The 25,425-nt window shown below is 42.0% G+C and overlaps 1 protein-coding gene across 3 annotated transcripts; it reads left to right on the plus strand.

Annotated features, from left to right (window-relative positions):
* Positions 1–17,178: 17,178 nt before the first annotated feature.
* TOB1 (transducer of ERBB2, 1) lies at positions 17,179–21,127 on the plus strand. 3 transcript variants are annotated; one of them, XM_075178115.1, is made up of 2 exons: positions 17,179–17,414; positions 19,314–21,127. In XM_075178115.1, exon 2 carries the CDS (start codon positions 19,389–19,391, stop codon positions 20,334–20,336), a length of 948 nt encoding a protein of 315 aa, XP_075034216.1. In that variant the 5' UTR covers positions 17,179–17,414; positions 19,314–19,388; the 3' UTR covers positions 20,337–21,127. The 3 variants fall into 3 exon arrangements, with proteins under 3 accessions (XP_075034216.1, XP_075034217.1, XP_075034215.1); XM_075178116.1 differs by having other exon boundaries at positions 17,180–17,328; XM_075178114.1 differs by having other exon boundaries at positions 17,182–17,363.
* Positions 21,128–25,425: the final 4,298 nt, after the last annotated feature.

The raw sequence follows: 25,425 nt of genomic DNA on the forward strand, positions 1-25,425 counted from the left end.
GTTGATACATCCTGCAGTTTGGGGCTGAAAACAGCACTTTGCAAACCGTTGCTTATTAATCTACCAAACGGTCTTCACAGGTGAAATCTTGCAAGATACAAAAATGTGACACATCGAAGATTCTTAAAGGCCAGAAATAAGTGAAGTTTAACTGAAAAAATGACTTTGATATGGTTTTAGGGTGAAAATGATAAACAGCTGTAAACCTCGTTGGTGTTTTTGAAGTACACTACAACTCGATTTTTTAAATCGCCAAATGATAGCAATATTTCTGCAGCAGAACATATGCTGAAACATAGAGATGAGTGAAGTTGAAGTGAATCTTCAGTTCATTCTGCTGCAGATGTGATTGTGGTATAATAAGTTTGAATTCTGGTTTGAACTAAATTGATAGAGGGATTTTGGGCGAAACACATGTACACAGATTCTGCCTCAAACGTGCAAAACAAGTAATTGCAGAATGAGGTGAATATTCCTCATAACAGTTGTGAAAATCTCTCCTTTGGTTCTTCATAACTAGACCCCTGAAACAGCAATTTCATTAATAGAGACAGAAAAACTTTTTAGGACACAATTATCTGGGATGTATATGGCTAGTATATAACAATTATCACAAACCGATGATGTAACCTGGATCTAGCACACATGCGTTATCAATAATATAAGTATATTAATTTTATTCTGGCACATGTAATAAAATATATTTAATCTGAGAAATCGTTAGTGTAACTGAGCATGGTCGAACCTATTAGATCTTGGATTTCTGTAAATCTTTTGGCATTTGCATATCTGTCAACATTTTAAAATCATTTTCAGGGACACTTACAGGGCCTTATTAAGGACTGACGGCGCCATGGGCTTCAGGGACAATTACAGGGCCTGATTAAGGGTTCACGGAGCCCTGGGCTTCAGGGACACTTACAGGGCCTGATTAAGGGCTCACAGCACCATGGGCTTCAGGGACACTTACAGGGCCTGATTAAGGGCTCACGGCGCCATGGGCTTCAGGGACAGTTACAGGGCCTGATTAAGGGTTCACGACGCCCTGGGCTTTAGGGACAGTTACAGGGTCTGATTAAGGGTTCACGACGCCCTGGGCTTCAGGGACACCCAAAGGGCCTGATTAAGGGTTCATGGCACCCTGGGCTTATGCGCTCGTAGCACCATCTCACCTGCTACGCCAGGCAAATACACGGTGGGTAAAAGTGATCTCATCCTTAATTTGAAATCAGGCTTTCTTCACCCCCCACCAATGTATATGTTCCCATGTCTAAACTCAGCTCCACTTGGCTTTTTAAAAGGGTCACAGTAATCTTTGTCACTCATTTTGTTTTCATTAAAATCAGAACTATATAGCAGAACTGAAGCATGAATGATGCTACTAAGGGTGGAGATGTGAACGGGGAGGGGGCTTTCACACTTGTACCTGTCACCATCCTTGTCTCTCCTCCTCCCTCAAACTCAAGCATCCACAGAAGGATGACTCATTGTCATCAGCCTTTACCATAAGAATACGTAAAGATTAAATTCTTTAGTACATTTTTATTTCATGTTTTTATTTTACTTTGTAGAACAACTATTCTCTTTGTATTTTACCTCTCCCTGTCCAAACTTTGCATCCCTAACAATTTTGTGCCCCCCTCCCCCAAAAAGCCTAGTGCCCTAGGCTGCAGCCTAGTTAGTCTATTCTTATGGCCCTGGACACTTGACTGACGAGTTGATGCTGTGATACTGGGTCTACAGACCTTGGAGCACTACAGTTAGGTACTTTTGCAAACTATGCATTTGAAATATGTATGTGTACAAAATAATATTTTACAGAAAAACAATTGCATGCTATTAATGCACAACGAGGACACTTATAAACTATGGTGCACAGGTTTACTTCAAAAAAGGTGCTGTAAGCTCAGGAGTTCCAAGGGATGACAAATCTCTGCAGGCCTTATCTGTGCCACTAGGTGGTGATCTTGAAGCCAGACTGTACTACATCCCTAGCATCCGTTCTGTGTGGTCATAGTATAGAGCCAGATAGAGGGGGATATTTATCAACGGGTGAAGAGCACGTTTGTTGGCGAAAATATGTGTTTTTGCAGGTGATAGGGCTCATTTTTTACTCGCCCAATGTGCGAAAACACTGGAGATAGTATTGTTACCCTTCGCGGTATCATTTGCCTATTTCACAAGTATCATGGCAGTGCTTGTACCAGGAATGACCACAAAAGGCCAGAATCAGTAAAAATTGCTTTATTCCAAGAGAGAGAAACAAATTTATTTCAAAATGGAAAAATATTTTTAAATATTATTGAATTTTAAAGAATGCTTCAATCTTTAGACTTTTTTTTTTTTATTAGTGAAACTGAAGGTCAAATCTGAGCTTTCAGTTCCACTGCAGATGCACGAGCTGGCAAGACTGGCCCAGCAAAGCAGCAAGTTAACCATTACCACTCTGGAACTGTCGCAATCGAAGCTTCGTATCAGGTACCACCTCAGCTGTCAACTTTATCACCAGGAGCTCATTGCATCATGATCTGGGACAGTTGGAAATAAAGAGAAGACATAGCTCTTAAACCTAGGATCAAGCATAGTCGCCAAAATGTAGTGATCCAATTTCCAAATGTTGATAACTCTTCGACCCTGGTGAAACGATTAAAGTAATTCCTCTACAAGTCCGACATTCTTAGCGTAATTTCTTTGTTTCATCTCCTTCTTCAATTTTTCAAGGTGCTTTTCCAAAAGTCTAATTAAGGGAATCACTTTGCTCAAGCTAGCATTATCTGAACTCACTTCACAGCAGACTACTACGAATCGTTTCAGCACCTTGCACAACACGGAAAGTATTCGCCACTGCGCTGGACTAAAATACATTCCCCCTCCTTTCCCAATGTCATGGCTTGTGTATTACGCGTGGATAGCTTTCCGCTGTTCCTCCACCCTCACAAGCATATAAAGTGTGGAATTCCAGATTGTTACCACCTTTTGCTTCAGTTGGTGGCAGGGCAAATTAAATTGTTCTTGCAGCTGCTGCAATTTCCTATATACTGTTGCAGAATGCAGAAAATGTCCCGAAATTTTCGGCCCACAGACAGCATCTCCTGCACGTCCCTGTCATTTTTCAAAAAGCTCTGTACCAAGTAGATTGTGTGAACAAAGCAGGGAATGTGATGGCTTTTAGCCAGCTGTAATGCTCTCATAATATTGGTGGTGTTATCATAAATGGCACATCTTAAGGAGAGTCCAATCGGATAAGCCATGTTGCAATGACATCGGCGAAGTTTGGGTGGGAGCCCGAGCATCTCTACTATTTAACTCTGGTGGCACAGACTTGCTTTATGAGAGCTAAAATTCTTTGCTGTTTAGAACATTTTTTTATTGTTTTGTTATTATTATACATTCTCGGCTGGTGTAGCCTCCCAAGGCGCTATGCCGAGTGGGCACCACGACTGGCAAACAGCATTTACTCCTACCAAGATGGAGAGGGGCTAGTTGTATTTAACGCTAAACTATCTAGTTACTGCTTTGGTCCCCAAGGTAAAATTTGCCAGCCAGCCCCTGGTGACTGTCCTGCCTAAAATCAGGACAGTTGGTAAGTATGTGCTTGTGAGAGAGCATTTTGTACTGGGTGGAAGGGATCACTTTGGAGGGTCTGTAGCACAAGGCATGCTGGCATTTGCAGTTCCACAGCAGCTACAGAACTGGAAACACCCCAGCCATTATGTAATGACAAGCCCCAGCATACCCTTCTTTCAGTATTGATATTTGTTTTGCAGTATATTGTAGTGCTTTACAACTAGGAATACAAATAGTGACAGTGAAATATCACATGACTCTTAAACTCTACCGAGGCTTCAGCTGAAGAAGAACTAGCAAATCATAGCAAATCTTTTATATTCTGCTCTGATGGAAAGAAATAAAAGCTTCTCTGTGGCAACTGCCTTTCAGTGACTGGCAGTAAGGCACTAGGTGGAAAGACGTCAACCAAGTAAGTTCTTCCAAAACAGCATGACCTGCATTTAGCAGACAGAGAGACACAAATAATTGTCAGCAGCACTGGGACAGGAGGAGTGGTTGCAATGCATTGGCTGGACAATTAACTTAATTGCAAACTCCTTTCACAGTACGAGTGAATTACCAGCTTTTAGCAACGCCATCCTCTCAGCTGAAAGAGGAGCTGAGCTGCTTCCTTTGTCTGAACGTTTATACAGATCCTGTAACACTGAAATAAGGGTAAAGCTATTGCCAAGTCCGTAATAATCATGTGCTGGATACACAGGAAAAAGAATACACTTGTGCTGAATTTAGGAAAAGATTTAATGGCAGACAATCACTACAGAAGAACATAATTCTCCATAACATAGCAGGGAACTTTCTGTCTTCTCAATCGATGGAAGAAAATAGGTACCATCTGCACCTACTGTGTTCCATCTCCTGTAGCTGCTGTTAAACATTTTCTGATGTGTAAAGCTATAATCACCTGGGAGTACACAGCAAGACAGCAGAAGATATTGTATCTGAACTCAGCAACTCTATTGGGCTCAGAGAAAGTTTCATTCATTGAGAAGTCGTGGACGTGGCCACTTCCTTTATCTGTGTGGCCTGCAGGCTGGATGGAGAACACATAGGTCATCAGGTAGAGTTTCTAGGTGAACCGTTTGAGAGGAAACTAAAAAATAAGAGATGCTCTGGACAAGCAGACCTCAACGAGAAGGGAGACAAAACATACAGTCTGTAGTTCCACACAAAAGCATCTGTTATCAGAAAAAGAGCCACTGTCCTGTTTACAGACATCAAGAAACAGGTGTAAGTTCTAGAACTAAGAACCCTGCAAGACATTTCAAATAGTTGAGAGCAGGCTTCAGTCTCTGATCTGATCCGACAGCTGGAAATAAAGAAGGACGAGCTGTCCAGGAACACGTATCTGATACATTAACTGTTTTGGAGGAACAGAAATCAGACACAGGTGACTTTAGTGATAATGAGGATAGAGAGAAATTATACAAAAAATATATTAAGAGAATTGATACTAATAATATATTATACATTAGTAAATATTGTGGTTTGTTTACGCAGATGCTTCACTGTGCATGATCCTTCATAGATATTTCTAAATGTAAATATGTCTGCTAATGGCTTGTATCTATCACGTCAGTGGAAATTTGTCACCTGGTCAGGAAAAAATCAAATGATATTTTAGGGTAGACAAGTTCTTTTATCATCAATAGTTTTTATTTAAGGTTTAAAAGTATGGGGAGAGGGGGCACAGAAAAAAAGACAGGGAAGGGTAGACAAGTTCTAAGAAATGGTGTAATTTTTCTCAGGACTACTGTCAGGATTTCCCAGGTATGACCACGGAGAGAGGGTAAGTGGTTATAGTGGCTTTATTAAGAAACACAGATAACAGTCCACCACGGATTGTGGCACAAATATACAGAGGTGAAAAGTCAAAGCAACAGTTCAACGGGAACAACAATGTTGAAGACTTAACTGATCCATTAGATGGTATTCAGCGCAGCAGGTGTAGAGAGAGCAACAATAGAAGATCTTGGAATAGCGGTGCACTGCAACCACAGGTAAGTCTCACAAAGGGAGTTCAGTCCTGATGAGAGACCTGAACTCACAGCACTTGGTAATGCAGACAGGCGCTGAGCACTTGGTACTGCAGACAGGAGTGACCTGATGATCTGGCCAAGACCGTTTGAAGCAGGCAGGTTTATATAGGCCAGCAGCAGGTGAAATAACTCCCAGTGATAATGAGGAAAAATAGTCCAAGTAGCACAGTGGCCCCTTTGGTGGGCAGTGGTACTACAAGTAGGATATATATACAGAACAAATCCAATAAAGTCACTGCAGACAGTAGCTGCAGAATGCAAGTCGTGACAACCACATTACCGGTAACTAGAGACAAGTGCTGGACACTGGAGGGTACGGACGCATTGTTACATCGGAGCAGAGGTGATTATTGGTACACTGGTAATAAGCTGTTAATACAGCTTGTCTGGTAATCAAAATTCCATGATGCATGCCAGTGACAAAATAAACTTACTATACAAGATTTCCTCTAAGAGACTAAAATTACTTTGGATTATGAGCTAAGACAGCTGTCTTTTTTAGAGTTGTGTGACCCAATCCAGCACTTACACATCTTTGCTGCCACTTTCACTTAGACCAGGCCTGTCCAACCTGTGGCCCTCCAGGTGTTGTGAAACTACAAGCCCCAGCATGCTTTGCCTGTAGACAACCAGTTGCTAGCTGGAAGGGCATGCTGGGACTTGAAGTTTCACAATACCTGGAGGGCCGCAGGTTGGACAGGCCTGACTTAGACCATACTTGCTTACATTGGCAAGAACTCCTCTGGAAGATCATGGGGAGGTGGCCATGTTGGGGGTGGAGCCCGATGGGGGAAACGTCATTTGGCCCCAACCCCCACGACATCAATCACGGTTTCTGGCCAATTACAGCAGAGGGCGGGACCACAATGATGCGTGATTTGCCTCCCAAGCCCCGCCCCCTGCCACTTTACTATTGTGGCAATTAGGAACCGGGAGGTTGCATCGCTCTCCCGGGAGCCCGGGAGGACTCACAGAAATTCGGGAGTCTCCTGGACATTCCGGGAGAGTAGGCAACTATGCTTAGACTCATCATGCTGCCTTCAATTTGCGGAGAGGCCTGTTTAGTAACGACTGGACGAGAATTAACGGCTAAGGCTATGCTGGGGTCTGAATATCGTTTAATTTTGTAAATACAAGCGTACATGAGAAAAAAACACTATATATAACTAAAACTAGCCATGCTTAACTGGACAGAAGCCATGAAAAAGCAGGTTTACCACTGGTTCCTTGTGAATTTTGTTTCAATGATTGCCTCCGTTGTATATGTACTTAAAATAATTAATGGATCTTCTCAGAAGCCACATTTTGGGGACTTTGTTACTTTAACTGTGCACATGTTATTTGCTAGAAAAGTAAGGAGAGCCCTGCTATATTTACAGTAGCACTGTATAAATAACTTCCTTTTTTTCTGTATAACCTTGGTGTGTTAGATCTGAATAATCTCACTATAACCTTTGTCTTTAGGGCATGTCTTAACTTGTTTGAGACTAGTACATACATATGCAATGAATGGGAATATATGTTATAGACATCTTCGAATATACTATACCTAAAAAAGCTTTAATGATAAATATGTTAGCTTAAATGTCTAATTACCATTAATTACCAAAAATGTTGTCATAACATTTTTGCCGACATAGCTAGACCCTCTTTCAGTCTTTTCTAGTAGCTTGGTGTTGTAGCCCGTTGCCATCATTTTATCCCATCAGTCTGATTCATCACTCTGACCAGCGCTTGATTTAGGGTTCAGGCCGCTAGGCTAACGCACTTGTAGCGCCCCCTCACCTTCCACGCCACGGTAATACATGGTAGGTAAAAACAAATTCATCCTTAATTTAAAATCTGGGTTCCTTCACACCAACCCTTCCCCCCACCAATGTTTATGTTCCCATGTCTTCGAAACTCAGCTCCACTTAGTTTTTTAAAAGGGTCACAACAATCTTTGTCGCTCATTTTATTTTCATTAAAACAGGACTGTATAGCAGAAGATAAGCCTGAACACGCGCTACTGAGGGGGAAGATGTGGAGGGAGCTATCACACATTTGCCTGACGCCATCCTTGTCTCTCCCACTATTTTATCCTCAAGCGCCGCACAAGGATGACTCATTGTCTTCCACCCTTTACCGTGGAATACGTCAAGATTAAAACCTTACCATATTTTTTTGCAGCCAAGTCAGCCTATTGGATAATCAAGCACCAGATACCAGTGACATTGCAAAACATTGCGAGATGTTTTGTGGACTGAGTCACCATGCATGAGAATGCAGTCTCTGAATTCACTGGGAGGAAACAGTGACAACACTGATCTAACTTTTTCCCTTACTGCTGACGCTGGTTGCTAATGAATTCATATTCTGCATTCCCAGCCATGTCCTGGTTCCTAGACAATTGATAGGCTTCTTTCTTGTGCGTATTGGATCAGTCTAGAAATTGCTGCTTCTATTGTGTGTAATATATTTGCTCTTAAATTAAGCCTATGTATTGTATTAACATGCTGAAGGGCAGGACTAACAAATGGTGGAGACATTTTTAAACTTAATTGAATGTGTTATCCATTTAATTCAACGTTCGTTTCTCTGCCTTACTCCCTGTTTTCATTGTTTATTTTTTATTACTTTGCTATACTTCTTTGTTATTTATTTATTTTTTACAAAGTGAAAAGCTATGTATAATTAGTCATCTCTGTATCGGTGTAGTCTTCATTTGAAGTGCAATTGTGTTGCCTTAAAAAATTAGTACAGTAAAAGTGTTTACATATCATGGCGATATGGAGACAAAACCCATATATAGATACAGTCAGTGCTGGCTGTAGGAATAGGAGTGAGTGGCAATTGCCTACGTTAGCATTCTAGGAGTGTATTGAATGCATTAATGTCACAAGCCTTTAGTCAGGCTATCGTATGTCTACCTAGATAGATTTCAGTCTGCCTAGCTGTGTAAATCTGGAGACAAAGGCCTAGATTCCTTAGAAGTTAATGAAGCATGATTTCATCCAAAAATATTAAAATGCAATAACAATTTGTTGATTTCAAATATTTGCACTAAGTTTGCAATACTTTTTTTTATTTATAAGATCATTTCCAGTTCCTCTGCCTTCCCTTTGGCCTGGCAACATCCCCAAGGACCGTCTCCAAGGTATTGGAGGTACACTTGTAGCAGAACTGAAGAAGAAGGGAATCACTCTCTGGCCTTATTTGGGTGACCTCTTATTGGCAGGGAAGTCAAAGCACATTGTCAGAGTCAGAACAGTTGAAGCAATGTCGTTTCTGCAAAGACAGAGCTGGATTATAAAGGAGGCAGAGCCATCTTGTGCCTTCACAGCAAATAAAATTCCTTGGAGTCCAGATAGACACTGCGAGGAATGAACTTTCTTTACTAAAAGAAAGATGCATCAAAATTGAGTTCTTGGCTTGTCAGCTACAATCTCAAAAGCAGATTTTCAATAAGAGTGGACCTCCGCCTTCTAGGAATGTTTTCTGCCAAGATTGGCATCCTCCCTCCCAGGGTGGCACGTGCAAAACCTTCAGTTAAACTTACTAATCAGTGGGATCACCAAGAAACCTCTCTGGATCAAGTTGTCTGATTAACAAGAACCACCAGGGAGTCTCTCAACAGGATTCAAAACTAGAAGAACAAGGACTATCTCTTCTAGAACCAAAATGGATAATATAACAGATTACAGTTCCACAGACTGGGCAAATACAGCACAAGGCAAGAATTTCAGTATATTCTCAGACAACAGAACCTTAGTTAACTTCAGAAACTGCCAAGGAGGTTCCAGGAGCAATACTGTGATAGCAGAAGTAAAAAAAAAAAGTTGTGTCCTAAGCAGAGGAAATTCTGATGTCTCTCTTGGAACTCCATAATGCAGGCAAGTAAAATGTTATAGCATATTATCTCAGCCATAAGCAAGTTCATCAAGGTGAGTGGACTCTCAGGAAATCAATTTTGGTGTAATAGACCTAACACGAAGATAGCCATTTTTTTGTCTGTCGCCAAATAGTTCCAGGAACAAAGCAGATAGACGCCCTGTCAATCCTGTGGACCTTCCAGCTGTCATTACTCCTTTTCCCCTCATTGCTTGTATCCAAAAAAGATTAAAAAAGAGAAGGTGCCCATGGTTCACAGTAGTCTGGGAGATGCTTTTGGAACAATTTTGGCCTCTACCTCTTCGTCCCAGTTCTTCATCCAGATCTAGAGGGGCTAGCTGTGAGGACCTGGACATTAAGTGGTCACTGTCGAGACATAAGGGAATCTCAGAAAAAGTCATTAGCATACTCCTGCAGGCAATGACAAACAACTCTTCTATTATAACATTTGGAAGTTTATCATGTGGTGCAAACCTAAGATGGATCCAGCTATGGCCAATATATCACATATAGTTATCTTCATGAGAGTGTTAAAAATTTTCACTCTCTCAACCGTGAAGGTACAAGTTTCTGAACCTGGTGTCTTTTTTGGATGCTAGACTGGCTTTAGAAGACCTTATTATCAGGTTTTTTAAGCAGTGAAGAGACTTCATCCCCCATATGAAGCCCTTTGTAGGCTCCTGGGATCTTAACTTAGTTCTCAAAATGTTGATGTCTGGTCCCTAAGAGGTTTCCCTTAGGTGGCTCATACAGAAGGTAGTGTTTCTTGTGGCAACTGACTTGTTGGAATGTTGGCATTCTGTGACAGTGCCATGTTGACAGTCACTGAGCTCTCCACTACAACCCATTCTACTGCTTTTTAACTATGAAGTTTGCATGGCTGCATACTTAATGTTATGCACCTGTCAGCAATGGTTGTGGCTGAATGGCCAAACCAGACTAATTGTAAGGGGTGTCCACATACTTTTGGCCTTATAAATATGGTGCCACAAAGGGTCTGCAGTGGGGTACATAGAGCATAGGATGAAACAGGGCACAGCATGCAGGGCAACACAAAAACAGAGCAGTAAATTATCAATCCAGTTTAGAGCAGGTACACCGGGCAAGAAAATATGAATGAAGACCAGAACAAAAATGTAGTAGGAGTACCGAAGGAGAGAGAGATAAGAATAAGAGGGCACTGCTTGCGGGAGCTTACAATCTAGAGGGAATGAGAGATTACCAAGAGACACAAAGTGGGGAGTCAGTGTGAGGGGACTAGAAATCTGAAGGGAGAGATGAACAAGAGTGGGTGGTAAGAGGAGCGGAATGAGAATGAAGGTGAGGCATAATATGATTGGTGAAGAAGGATCATGAAGAGGCAGGTTGTGAGGAGCAGGGGATAGGTTAGCCAGAGGAAGGGAAGGCTTTCCTGAACAGGTAAGTTTTAAAGGAACATTTGAAGTTTGCAGGCAATCAGATAGAACAAGGGAGATCGTTCCAGGGAAGGGGGCAGCAGAAATTGTGAATGCTGGAAAGAGACGTGGTAACCAGAAGGGAGGTGAGGCAGCGGTTGTTAGTTGACCGAAGAGGGCAAGAGGGAGTATGAATGGAGATCAGTTTGGATACATAAGGAGCAGGGGAGTTGGACAGAACTTTGTAGGTGAAGGTGAGGAGTTTGAAGAAGATTCTGTAGCGGAGGGGGAGCCAGTGCAGTGCTTGAGATGAAGAAGGCAGGATTGGGTGAGGTTTTGGACGTGTTAAGCAAAGGAGTGGGAGGAGTTGAGGATGACATCCAGGCATCGAACTTGGGGAAGAGGTGTTGGTATTACAAAAAAAGATGGAGAAGATGGGAGGGGGACTCTTGAGGATGGGAAGACTATAAGATTGGCCATGCCCAGTTTAAGAAAACAAAGGGACATCCAGGGGGAGATGGAAGAGAGGCAGCAGGACACTTTGGAGAGGAGGGAAGGGGAGAGATCAGGAGAGGAGAGGTAGATTTGGGTGTCATCGGCATAGAGGTGGTACTGGAAGCCAAAAGAACTGATAAGTTCACCCAGTGAAGAGGTGTACAAAGAAAAGAGCAGAGGGAAGAGGATGGAGCACTGAGGGACGCCAATGGAAAGTGGGAAGAATGGGGAGGAGGAGTCAGAGGTAGAAACAGAGAGTTATTAGAGAGATAGAAGGAAAACTGTGAGAGGATAGTGTCAGAAAGGCCAATGGTGCAAAGGATGTGCAACAAGAGGGTGATCAACTGTGGCGAAGGCTGCAGATAGGTCCAGGAGGATAAGCAGGGGGTAGTGGCCTTTGGATTTGGCATAAAGACGATAATTAGTGACCTTGAAGAGGGTAGTTTCTGTGGAGTGGAGGGGGTGGAATCCAGATTGGAGAGGATCGAGGGAGGAGTTGTCATAGAGATAGCTAGAGAGACGGTTGTAGACAAGCTGTTCGAGCAGTACATGGACAAAAGTATTCGGACACTTGACCATTACACCAACAGGGACTGTAATGACATTGTATTTAAATACATACTGTATACTTTACTATGGAGTTGGTCCCCCTTTTGCAGCTATAACAGCTTCCACTCTTCTTGGATGACTTTCCACAAGATGTTGGAGTGTTTCTGTGGGAATTTGTGCCCATTCATTCTGTAGAGCATTTATGAGGTCATGTACTGATGTTGGACGGGAAGACCTGGCTCACAATCTCCGTTCCAGTTCATCACAAAGGTTTTCGTTGGGGTTGAGGTCCGCGCCTCTGGGTGGAGTCTAGCCAATTCCAGTCGAGGCCAGCAGGATCTCACACATCCTAGCGGATTCATGACACTGCCAAACAGAGAAGCGTTATTTATCACTCCACAGAACATGTTTCCTTTGCTGCACAGTCCAGTGTCGGGTGTGCTTTACACCACTCCATCCGACACTTGGCATTGGTCTTGATGATGTGAGGATTGTATGCAGCTGCTCAGCCATGGAAACCAATACATTAAGCTCCCGTTTGCACAGTTTTTGTGCTTATATTAATGCCAGTGGAACTCTTCAGCTATGGAACCAGCAGAGCGTTGGCAACTTTTACGCTCCATGCGCCTTAGCAGCTGTTGACCCCACTATGTGATTTTACATGGTTATCCGCTTCATGCCTGAGTTGCTGTTGTTGGTAAACGCTTCCACTTTCTAATAATATCACTTACAGTTGACCGTGGAATATCCAACAGGGAATAAATTTCACGAACCGTCTTATTGCAAAGGGGGCATCATAGCACAGTACCACGCTTGAAGTCACTGAGCTCTTCAGACCCATTTTGTATCAAAAATGTTTGCAGATGGAGACTGCATGGCTAGGGGATTGATTTTATACACCTCTGGCAACGGGTCTGATTGTAAGACCTCAATTCAATAATTTACAGATGTGGCCAAATGCTTTTGTCCATATAGTGGATATGCGTGTGTTATACTAAGTAGAGGTATATTTGTACAATTTGTGGTGTTATATTCAGTAGTTATATATGTCTGCATGTTGTGGTATTGTGCGTAGTGTACAATATTTGTACATGTGGTGTTATATGCAGTAGAGGTATATAATTGTACATGTTGTGGTATCATACTTAGCAAAGATATATATGGGTACATAATGTGGTGTTATACTCAGCAGAGATATATAGGTGAAAATGTTGTGGTGTTATACTCAATAGTTATATATTTGTACATGTGGTGTTATACTCAGTGGAAGCATCTATGTGTATATGTAGTTTTGTTATACTCGGTAGAGGTATATATTTGTACATACGGTGTTACATGCATTACAGATATAAAGATATACATGTTGTGTTGTTATCCTCAGCAGAGGTACACGTGCCCATGTGGTGTTATCCTCAGCAGAGGTACACGTGCCCATGTGTTGTTATCCTCAGCAGATGTACACGTGCCCATGTGGTGTTATCCTCAGCAGAGGTAAACATGTGCCCACGTGGTGTTATCCTCAGCAGTGCTATACATGTGTACATGTGGTGTTATCCTCAACAGAGCTATACATGTGTATATGTGGTGTTATACTCATCAGAGATATATATGGGTATACATGTGCCCATATGGTGTTATCTTCAGCAGAGCTATACATGTGTACATGTGGTGTTATCCTCAGCAGAGGTACACATGTGCCTATGTGGTGTTATCCTCAGCAGAGCTATACATGTGTATATGTGGTGTTATACTCATCAGAGCTATACATGTATATATGTGGTGTTATACTCATCAGAGCTATACATGTATATATGTGGTGTTATACTCATCAGAGCTATACATGTATATATGTGGTATTATCCTCAGCAGAGCTATACATGCATATATGTGGTATTATCCTCAGCAGAGCTTTACATGTGCCCATGTGGTGTTATCCTCAGCAGAGGTATACATGTGTATATGTGGTGTTATACTCATCAGAGCTATACATGTATATATGTTGTGTTATCCTCAGCAGAGGTATATATGTGGTGTTATACTCATCAGAGCTATACATGTGCCCATATGGTGTTATACTCATCAGAGCTATACATGTACCGCCCTGGCCAAAGTCACCAACGACCTCCTCTCAGCCAAATCCAGGGGTCACTTCTCCATACTCATCCTCCTCGACCTCTCTGCGGCCTTTGACACTGTGGATCACCCCCTCCTTCTGCAAACTCTTCTCTCTCTTGGCCTCTCTGGTTCTGTCCACGCCTGGTTCTGCTCTTATCTCGCCAACCGCACCTTCTCTGTCTCCACATCTGGCTCTGCCTCCACCCCTTCCCCTCTCCCGGTTGGTGTCCCCCAGGGCTCTGTTCTCGGCCCCCTACTATTCTCGCTCTACACTTCCTCACTCGGGACTCTCATCTCCTCCTATGGTCTTCAGTATCACCTCTATGCTGACGACATTCAGCTCTACGTATCTTCTCCTGATCTCTCTCCCACTCTCCTCTCTCGTGTATCTGACTGCCTCTCTGCCATCTCCTCCTGGATGTCCTCGCGCTTTCTCAAAATTAATATCTCTAAAACTGAACTAATTGTCTTCCCTCCCCCCAGGCTCCCCTCTCACCACAACCTCTCCATCGTGGTTAATAATTCAACCATCTCCTCTGTCACCCAGCTCCGCTGCCTGGGTGTCACCCTTGACTCCTCTCTCTCTTTTGTCCCCCACATCCAATCTCTAGCCCAAACCTGCCGCTTCCAGCTGCGTAACATTGCCCGCATCCGGCCCTTCCTCTCACAAGATGCCACCAAAACCATCATACATGCTCTCATCATCTCCCGCCTCGACTACTGCAACCTTCTCCTTACTGGCCTCCCCCTCTCCCACCTCGCCCCCCTTCGCTCTGTTCTTAATGCGGCCGCCCGACTCATCTTTCTCTCACGCCGCTCCTCCTCCGCCTCCCCTCTCTACCGTGCCTTACACTGGCTCCCCTTCCCCTACAGGATCCTTTTCAAGCTCCTCACCACCACTTACAAAGCCCTCTCCCAGTCTACTGCCCCCTACATCTCCAACCTCCTCACCATTCACACCCCTGCCCGCTCCCTGCGCTCGGCCAACGACCGTCGCCTCTCCTCTACTCTGATCACATCTTCCCACTCCAGAATCCAAGACTTCTCCCGAGCTGCTCCCCTCCACTGGAACGACCTCCCTCGCTCCATCCGTCTCTCACCCAGTCTGTGCTCCTTCAAACGGGCACTCAAAACTCACCTGTTCCTCAAAGCCTACCAACAATCCACTTAACCCTTACCTCGTTGCACCTTCGCAAACATCCTTCTCTTGTTCTCCCCTCTCTCCACCAGCCCCACCCTTCTCTCCCTTACTTTAATGGCTCCCTCCTGTACCTGTTTGTTCACCCTCCCTTAGGATGTGAGCTCGTATGAGCAGGGCCCCTCTCCCCTCCTGTCTCCATACCTGTTCTTCTACTCCATCTTCACTCATATGTCTGCCCGGAGTTCTGAAGTATTGGTACTTTGTGTTTATTGCTGTGTACTATGTCACCCTGTATGGTCTCCTGTTTGTATTATGTACGGCGCTGCGGAAACCTTGTGGCGCCTAACAAATAAATGATAATAATAATAAATAATATATATGTTGTATTATCCTCAGCAGAGCTATACATGTATATATGTGGTGTTATCCTCAGCAGAGCTATACATGTGTATATGTGGTGTTATACTCATCAGAGCTATACATGTATATATGTTGTGTTATCCTCAGCAGAGGTATATATGTGGTGTTATACTCATCAGAGCTATACATGTGCCCATATGGTGTTATACTCATCAGAGCTATACATGTATATATGTTGTATTATCCTCAGCAGAGCTATACATCTATATATGTGGTGTTATCCTCAGCAGAGCTATACATGTATATATGTGGTGTTATACTCATCAGAGCTATACATGTGTATATGTGGTGTTATACTCATCAGAGCTATACATGTATATATGTGGTGTTATCCTCAGCAGAGGTATATATGTGGTGTTATACTCATCAGAGCTATACATGTGGCCATGTGGTGTTATCCTCAGCAGAGGTATACATGTATATATGTGGTGTTATACTCAGCAGAGCTATACATGTATATATGTGGTGTTATACTCATCAGAGCTATACATGTATATATGTTGTGTTATCCTCAGCAGAGCTATACATGTATATATGTGGTGTTATCCTCATCAGAGCTATACATGTATATATGTGGTGTTATCCTCATCAGAGCTATACATGTATATATGTGGTGTTATCCTCATCAGAGCTATACATGTATATATGTGGTGTTATCCTTATCAGAGCTATACATGTATATATGTGGTGTTATACTCATCAGAGCTATACATGTATATATGTGGTGTTATACTCATCAGAGCTATACATGTATATATGTGGTGTTATACTCATCAGAGCTATACATGTATATATGTGGTGTTATCCTCATCAGAGCTATACATGTATATATGTGGTGTTATCCTTATCAGAGCTATACATGTATATATGTGGTGTTATACTCATCAGAGCTATACATGTATATATGTGGTGTTATACTCATCAGAGGTATACATGTATATATGTGGTGTTATACTCATCAGAGCTATACATGTATATATGTGGTGTTATCCTCATCAGAGCTATACATGTATATATGTGGTGTTATCCTCATCAGAGCTATACATGTATATATGTGGTGTTATCCTTATCAGAGCTATACATGTATATATGTGGTGTTATCCTCATCAGAGCTATACATGTATATATGTGGTGTTATCCTCAGCAGAGGTATATATGTGGTGTTATCCTCATCAGAGCTATACATGTATATATGTGGTGTTATCCTCATCAGAGCTATACATGTATATATGTGGTGTTATACTCATCAGAGCTATACATGTGTACATGTGGTGTTATACTCAGCAGAGCTATATGTGACAGGACTACACATGACGTCACAGGGATCACGGACAGCCCATTGCAGTTGGCAGCACTCCTATAAATAGAGCCTTCATGTCCTTCTTGAGTGACAGATCGGCCACCCAATGACTTGACACCGGCTGACCCACATTTAACAACACTCTAAACCATTGGATCCCGGGCTCGCCAATCACAGCGCAGCATTTCCTCTACCAACCTCCGTCACTACCCCGCCCTCCTAATTGACACTTCTCGCCACCAATAGCAATGCCGTCCTCTCCCAACACCGCTCTGCCATTGGCTACAACCTAGCATCGTACCCCACCCCCCGTTCTCAGAATGGAGGAGACTCCGTATAAATAATCTTACCTGACAGGAGACAGGCTGGAGTCAAGTACGTCGGTCGGAGAGGGGCAGGACACGGGCAGAACCCCCTCGTACGGCGGAGAATTCCTCGGTAAGGCCTGGCCTGCACGTCACTGCGTCAGCTCGGTGAGTGGAGGCCCATAGAGGGGACGGCTGACTGGGACCCGTATGTTACATGTGTGTGGTAAACTCTGTCCCCTCATGTTCTGCGGGGTTATCCAGCTGGAGCTCGGGGAGTCCAGACGTATTCGACGTGTCACAAACATGGGGCTGTCAGGGTGCTCCGGGGAGGGAGGTGGGGACCTAAAATGTCGTGTACTAGAGGTCCCCTAACATGTAGTAGAGGGGGCTGAGGTATAATGGTGTCTTTCTGGCATATAGTGGCGTGTGCTACAGTCGGCTGGGGGGTGTCATGTGATGGGTGAGGGGTTTAGTGTGTAAGGGGGGGCAGGGGGTTTAGTGTGTAAGGGGGGGCAGGGGGTTTAGTGTGTAAAGGGGGGGCAGGGGGTTTAGTGTGTAAAGGGGGGGCAGGGGGTTTAGTGTGTAATGGGGGGGCAGGGGGTTTAGTGTGTAATGGGGGGGCAGGGGGTTTAGTGTGTAAGGGGGGGCAGGGGGTTTAGTGTGTAAGGGGGGGCAGGGGGTTTAGTGTGTAAAGGGGGGGCAGGGGGTTTAGTGTGTAAGGGGGGGCAGGGGGTTTAGTGTGTAAGGGGGGGCAGGGGGTTTAGTGTGTGAAGGGGGGGCAGGGGGTTTAGTGTGTAAAGGGGGGGCAGGGGGTTTAGTGTGTAATGGGGGGCAGGGGGGATGTTCTGGTTGAGGACTTTTCCAGTGAATTTGTAGCTGTCAGCCCACTTGCTATTCAGCACACTCTCTTATATAGTATTGCTATGCACAGTGTGTATGTCAGTAGTTTTTGTATTTATAGTTCACCATGGTCCCAGGTTGTTGGGTTGTTTATTAACCCAAATATGACAGACCCTCCATAGCAGCAGGTGGCATCCAGTGGCCCCTGGGAGAACCAGAAGTCTGGGCATGCTGCTGGCAGGCCTTGTTGGGACTTGTTGTTTTTACTCCAGCTGGGCGGCCTGTGCTAAATGCTGAGCGAGTGAATTATTTTGTAATGTCACTGAAGTGTCATCTTCTGTTTGCACCCCCTTCTCACCATTAAATATATATTTGTATGCTGCTTACTTTTACTGTAAGTTCTAGTTGGTATTGAAATGTATTTTTATACAGCATAATTGGGTTGTAGGTAGATGATATACATTTTTTGTTGATGTTAGAATTATCCTGGTTTTTGGGAACATGTGACTACTGAAACTCATGTAATGTTTAAAAACCTGCCTGGGTGTGTTCCAGTCCAGTGTATAATTTGGCCTGTCTTATTAAATACTTTTTTTTTTTTTTTTGTTGCTGTTGTGTCTCGGTCTTTATTCATTACCCCACCCTTGCTGATCTAGCAAATGTTTAAAGGTCGCCTTATACCTTTCAAAGATTGTGTTACATTATAGGGGAGGGGAATTGGACTGCAGGACTTTATGGGTAAAAAAAATAAAATGTTGGAATTGTATTTTTTCAGAGTTTCATTTTTCTCTAGAATTGTAGTTTAAGGTATGGAAATATAACAAAGCAAGCAGTGAGATCTCGATAGAGATCTTGTACCTTGAAAAGCAGGCTAAATTTGGTTAAATACAGGTGGCAGAGTTCAGGGTCTGCTCGGTGATCTCTGCTGTCTTGTGATCTGACATGTTTATGCTGCATGCATACCTAGAAACATACGTTTGCCTGGAACTAGTGAAACCTAGTGTGCTAGATAAATATTGACTTTCTTAATGTACCCAGTAACTTGTTTCCATGTGCTACGCTATTGGTGTTCAAAATAAAACCTGTGAGTTGGCTAGCTGCATATGGGATACCATCTGTTTGTTTTTGTTTCTTCCCTGGTATCCTGCTGATTTATTTATTTTGTATCCCTAAGGTTGTCTTAAATTGTCATTCTATTCTGAGAAATTACAATTTTTATTTTTTTGTGCAATAATGGTTTTCACGGTGTGTAACTTTTATTTTGCTCTTTTGCAGGAAAAAGGTGTTGAACATACATTCCCTCTGCCCTCTTGACAGTCATTATATTTGTCAAGAAGAATTAAGACAGATATGCAGCTTGAAATTCAAGTAGCATTAAACTTTATTATTTCCTATCTGTATAACAAACTACCAAGGAGACGAGTCAATATTTTTGGTGAAGAGCTGGAAAGACTACTGAAGAGAAAATATGAAGGCCATTGGTATCCTGATAGACCTTATAAAGGATCAGGGTTTAGGTGCATACATGTAGGAGAAAAGGTTGAGCCTGTCATTGAGCAAGCAGCCAATGAGAGTGGCTTGGACATTGATGATATCCGCAGGAACCTTCCTCAGGACCTCAATGTATGGATTGATCCATCAGAAGTCTCCTACCAGATTGGTGAGAAGGGACAAGTAAAAGTACTTTATGTTGATGACAGCAATGAGAATGGATCAGAACTGGATAAAGAAATTAAGAACAGTTTTAATCCAGAGGCCCAGGCGTTCATGCCAATTACTGACCAATCCTCCCCTGTATCCAGCTCCCCATCGCCTCCCTTTGGTGATTCAGCTACTGTAAGTCCAACGTTTATGCCCAGGCCTACGCAGCCTTTAACCTTTACGACTGCCACTTTTGCTGCCACCAAGTTTGGCTCTACCAAAATGAAGAGCAACACCCGTAATAAGATCGCACGGTCCTCCCCGACACCGTTCAGCTTCAATGTCAATAACTTGTTAAAACAGAGCAGCATGTCGTCCTCCATGCACTCTCTGTATGGCCTTGGCCTTACTAATCTCCAGCAGAATACTTCTGCCCTCTCTCCAAATGCAAAGGAATTTATCTTCCCTGGTATACCAGATCAAGGAAGGTCTGGTGACAATTCTCTAAGCCTCGGCCCTCTACCGTACAGTAATGCCTTTGATGTGTTTGCTACTTATGGCGGTCTCAATGATAAATCACTAGTGGATGGATTAAACTTCAGCCTGAGCAATGTGCAGTATACTAACCAGCAATTCCAACCGGTTATGGCTAACTAACCAGAAATAGAACTGCTTAGATATCCAAAGTATTGTACAAGCTGCATGAACCCAAGGTGATTTTAATCCTTATTTCCTCAGCTTGTAGCCCTCATACATTCAAGGTTGGTTGCAGAAGCACATACGGCTATTTTTGTTTCTATTTTTTTTTTTTTTTTTTCTTCCAGACTAAGTGCAAACTTTGTGTTCACTACATTTTTAAGAAATATTGCCTCTTACAGTATTTAGAAGCTAATTTTTTTTTTTTTTCTAAATTGGAAATATTGGTATGTATAAGGTATGCATACAAAGCTTGGAATATCCTGCTCACCTACATGTCTGGGAGGTGGATATGCGGAAAAAAAAATTATATTGTTAAATGTATAAAAGGGGATTGACTTTTTCAAACTCTGTATGTTTTATATATAAATATATTTACATTATACATTTCAAGAATTTTACGGATCTGTGATTCCTTCAGCAGCTTTATGTAAAAAAATAAATAAAATAAAAATGTTTTTTTATTTCTGAAATTGTAAAGTCCTTGAGACACCAGTTGTTCAAAAAGTTTATCAGATTATTCCTCACTGTACCTTATAATATAGAGGGATACCTGTAATTCAGAGTTGTATTTTCTGTTACAAATTAAGATTTTTGCTATATAAGATGGAGAGATGTAATTGTAACTTTTGTATCTAAATTGTGCAATACTTGATAAAAAAGAAATGTTAAAGTATAAAGTCAGTGTCTTACATGTTAAGAACTGAAATAGTTTATATTTAGTTTGTATTAAAACATTTTTTTAAATTAAATTCAAATGTCTTCTTCATTTCAATACTGTGCAATCAATATACATTGTTTTGTGCATGTTGATGTTTTTTTTTTTTGTGATCTGTTATAGAAACGAGTGTTTAGGTTTTTCTAAATATATCCATGATAGGTTTTGGTCATGTACTTGTTTATGCAGGAAGGGTCCAGGTAGCACAATGGAACTTGCTTGCTGTAGTGTTCTGAATGGATTTTGCATCCATTCATAGTCTACAGACCAACGCATCAGCACTCTGCCTGTATTCAGGATTAATAGCATAGAAAGTTGACTCAATAAAACTGCTGATTTACTTTTTATAAAATGAATGTTTATTTAAGGATCAGTAGGCTGGCCAGAAAATTCAGCATATCTGAAAAATAAGTCTCCCTATCAATCTCGGTAATTGTTAAAGATGAAGTGAATAAATCCCCCAAAACCCATATCGGCAATATCTGTTTATGGTTATTCTTTCATTTTAATTTTTTTTTCTTCTGGCCTGTTTCTCATAAATTATTGTCCCCTCAAATAATCGGCATGTAATCTTTGCAGCAAATACTTGAGTTGACAGGAGTTTCATATGCTGTCTCCAAATGTTCAGTGAAGCATCTGGGTTAATAAATGGGGAAAGTGTTATTTTATATATATTCACACACTTTGTTAAACATGCATAATCCATAAAAGAACAGGTGTCAAAATAGCATTTTTGTATATATGATTCCTCCAGTATTAGGGCTCATATAAGAACTGGATGTTACATGCTTAGATTGCTAAACCAACAAAACCTCCAGATCACAAACAATAAAGCAGTCCAAATTTAGTTCATTACAAATCTATATGGTGTGCTTGAGTGAAATGCTTTTAAATTATATAAATCTGGATTGCTATAAACATGCTTGTACCAAATTAAATAGTGGTTTAGAACCATCTTCAAGGAATCTATATTTGGTAGTCTTCCTACTCGGACTGGAGTGAGTAATGCATAACCGCTTTTAATGGTCACTTTTGTTGATCACTTTACCAGGTACATGTTGCTAGTCCTAACCACTCCTCTGCTCCTAGAATAGCCTCAACTTTTAGTGTCATGGATTCAACAAGGTGCTGGAAACGTTTCTTAGGTTCTAGTCTGTCGACATGATGATATTGCACAGGTGCTACAAGTTTGTCAGCTGCACATTCGTGCTGTTGACCTCATTATGCTACATCCTAAAGGCGCTCTAATGGACTGCAATCTGGAGACCATGGAACTCGGTGTGGACCTAGTTTGAGCTGATGGCTGTTTTGTGATGGGGTGTGTTATCATGTGTATACTTTGGCCATTAAGGGATGCGCATGGCCAACAACAATACTTTGGTAAGCTATGGCATTTAAACAGGTCAGCTGGTATTACGAGACCTAAAATGTACCATAAAAGCACAATTACACCAGAATTGTTGACAGGCAGATTTATATAGTTTATTGGGGGGGGGGGGGGGGCCTTTTTTGTTTGTCAAATTCTGATGTTACAATCTACATGACAGCAGATCTTGTGCTTCAACAGACCAGGCAATATTTTCCCAATCTACAACAGCCTACTGTAGCCTCTGTTTCCTGTTCTTGGTGACAGGAGTGGCTGCTGGTGTGGTCTTTTGCTGCTGCAGCCCATCCACTTCAAGGTTAGATGTCACAGCTGCTCTTTGCCATACCACTGTTGTAATGTGTGATTATTTAAGTCAGTTTGGATCAATCCAGCCATTCTCAAGATATTTTTGCCCATAGAACTGTTGCTTATCGGATGTTTTTTTTTTTTTTGTTTTTTTAATACCATTCTCTGTAAACATGACTGTAAAAATCCCAGGAGAACAACAGTTTCTCAGATACTCAAACACCATGTCTGGCACCAACAAACACTCCAGTCAGTCACTTAGGTCACATTTCTTCCCCATTCTGGTGTTTGGTCTGAAGGGTGACTACCTCTTGTGTCTGCATGGTTCTATGTATTAAAAAGGTTGGTTAGAAATTTCCACTAAAGAGCAGCTGAACCCCCTCCCCCCCCCCCCCCCCCCCCCTTCCCCCCAAAAAAAATATAACCACAAAGCTGGTTAAGAATGGTATGTAGATGTAAAGCAATTGCCTGCATTAGAAGTGACTAACCTAGGGCCTGCTTCACAGTAGAACGCAAGCGTAACGTACAATTGAGAAATTGTGTATGTACGCCATCTTCAGAGTTGAAGATGTGTCCAGGTGTCTGCTTCACTACAGACACACCCCTCAGTCACTTATGCCAAGGTTCTAACATGTACAAAAATAATTTATAAGTAACCCAATTACCTACCTAATACAGCAGGGACATCTTCCAGACATGCATATACAAAAGGAAAAAGTTTTGGTTGTTTTTTTTTTTTTATATATGCTATAGCACACAGCAAATGCTAGTCGCTGGCCGGGCAACGACTATTGAAGTATCAATAAGTGTCTGCAAATCATTCGTTATTTACAAATGGTTTGGGTGGTTTCCATCATCTACTACTTACACATGACCAGCTGTAAATGAAACTTGTTTTTTTTCAGCTTTCTGCGACTATGTCCCAGTTTGAATACTTATGCAATTGCGCAAACACAACTTACTGTACATTGCCTGTTCCATCACACCCCTGTCTCTCATTGATCACGCCTCTTCAGGCATAAAGAGTTGTATGCACCAAAAAGTTGCAGGTCTAAAGAGCTGCAGTTACCTACGTTCATTTTCGGAGCATGTGCAATCTGAAAAAACCCTGCAAGGGTACGGTACCCAAATGGGCGTATATATCTCACTCTGTATCAGGCCCCTGGTGTTTTAGTGATTGTGATGTTTTACTCATGTGAACTTGTGTAGATTCTTAAATGAAATATTTAATAGTATGAAGTTCCTAATACTTTTATATGTTGTGATATTTTATTTCTTTTTATAGCTTCATTTTAATTATCAAATGGTTTTAATATTTTGCCACTTTTTTTTTTTTTTTTTATAAACCTTTTCCATGTATTAGAGCAGTGTCGGCTAACCTGTGACACTCCAGATGTTCTGAAACTACAAGTCCCAGCATACTTTGCCAATATATAGCAGCTTATTGCTGGAAGAGTATGCTGGGACTTGTAGTTTCACAGCACCTGGAGTGTCACAGGTTAGCCAACGCTGTATTAGAGGCTTGGTATAAATCTACACAGGTTAAGGGGGATACTTGTGTGTTTGAAAGCACAATATTAATTTTCTCATCAGAAAAATATCTTAGTTGGCTCTGGCACAGTCTGACTGTTATTCTGAGGGTTCAAAACCTAGCTATTTCTGTGGTGACAGAGCTCTGCTTGTCTGACGCTTCCCTGTTGCAGCCTGTTGGTTCAGACGTGTCACTGCACCGCCCTACCAGTAAGAGTGGGGTGGCCTATGGAGCTTGTAAAAACAGCAGTGCAATTTCTTCTCGCCCATGATATTCCATGGCTGGGTGTGTACTGTGTACATTAATCATGATAGTTTTAGTTCCTGGAGCTGGCCTGCCTTATGAGCTTCATTCATTTTCTTTAGTATCATGATTTTAGCATTCTCCTGAGAAATTCCACATGTTCTCCAGTTGCTTCTTCATGCTGCAGAGTGGAGTGCAGAGAAAAACTTATGGGAGATTGTTTCATGGCTTCAGCTAAGACAGTAGATGTTAGGTTTGACTTTCTATTGCACCTGAACTATAGGAAGGACTTAGAAATTTCCCATCAACCACACCAAGATAATTAATTATAAGAGGGCAGGAGTCTGAACTACAGTCTCCTGTTCTTTTGTCCAGGCACGTGGGCTATAATGTTACGCTGACTGAACGTATCCTCAATTTAGAATGCTCTGGTTTTTTTTGTTTCCTAAAACTCCGGTCTTAACTACTTTTTTTTTTTTTATCTCTTTGCAGACATCTGGGGATGTTTTAGCCCTCACTAAAACAGATTAAAACTTCTGTACTATAAATGACCGTAATAGCACTCCATGTTCTGCTTTTGAACGTAGATGCACTGTCTATCTTTAAAACCCCTGGCTGTCTGCCAATGTCACAGTATCTGCACCTGCATGCTTCAATGTCAATTATTTTTACCTTACAAGAACACTGGACATCTTTTTAAATCATAACAATACTACACTTGGACATAGAATTCCATGGTGATTTCTACTATACTTTTTAATTTACAATAGGCAGCAAATTATTCTTATAATACACAGAGTGATAAGGGGGGGGGGAGAGGCACAGTGTGATATAGAAGGAGGGAAAACCAGAATGAAGGGCGCAGTGTGATCATAAGGGGGCGGGC

Source organism: Mixophyes fleayi, chromosome 6, assembly GCF_038048845.1.
Source record: "Mixophyes fleayi isolate aMixFle1 chromosome 6, aMixFle1.hap1, whole genome shotgun sequence".
Taxonomy (NCBI): domain Eukaryota; kingdom Metazoa; phylum Chordata; class Amphibia; order Anura; family Limnodynastidae; genus Mixophyes; species Mixophyes fleayi.

Coding starts and splice junctions, on each gene's coding strand:
- TOB1 (XM_075178115.1), top strand. CDS start 19,389: ATGCAGCTTGAAATTCAAGTAGCATTAAACTTTATTATTTCCTATCTG.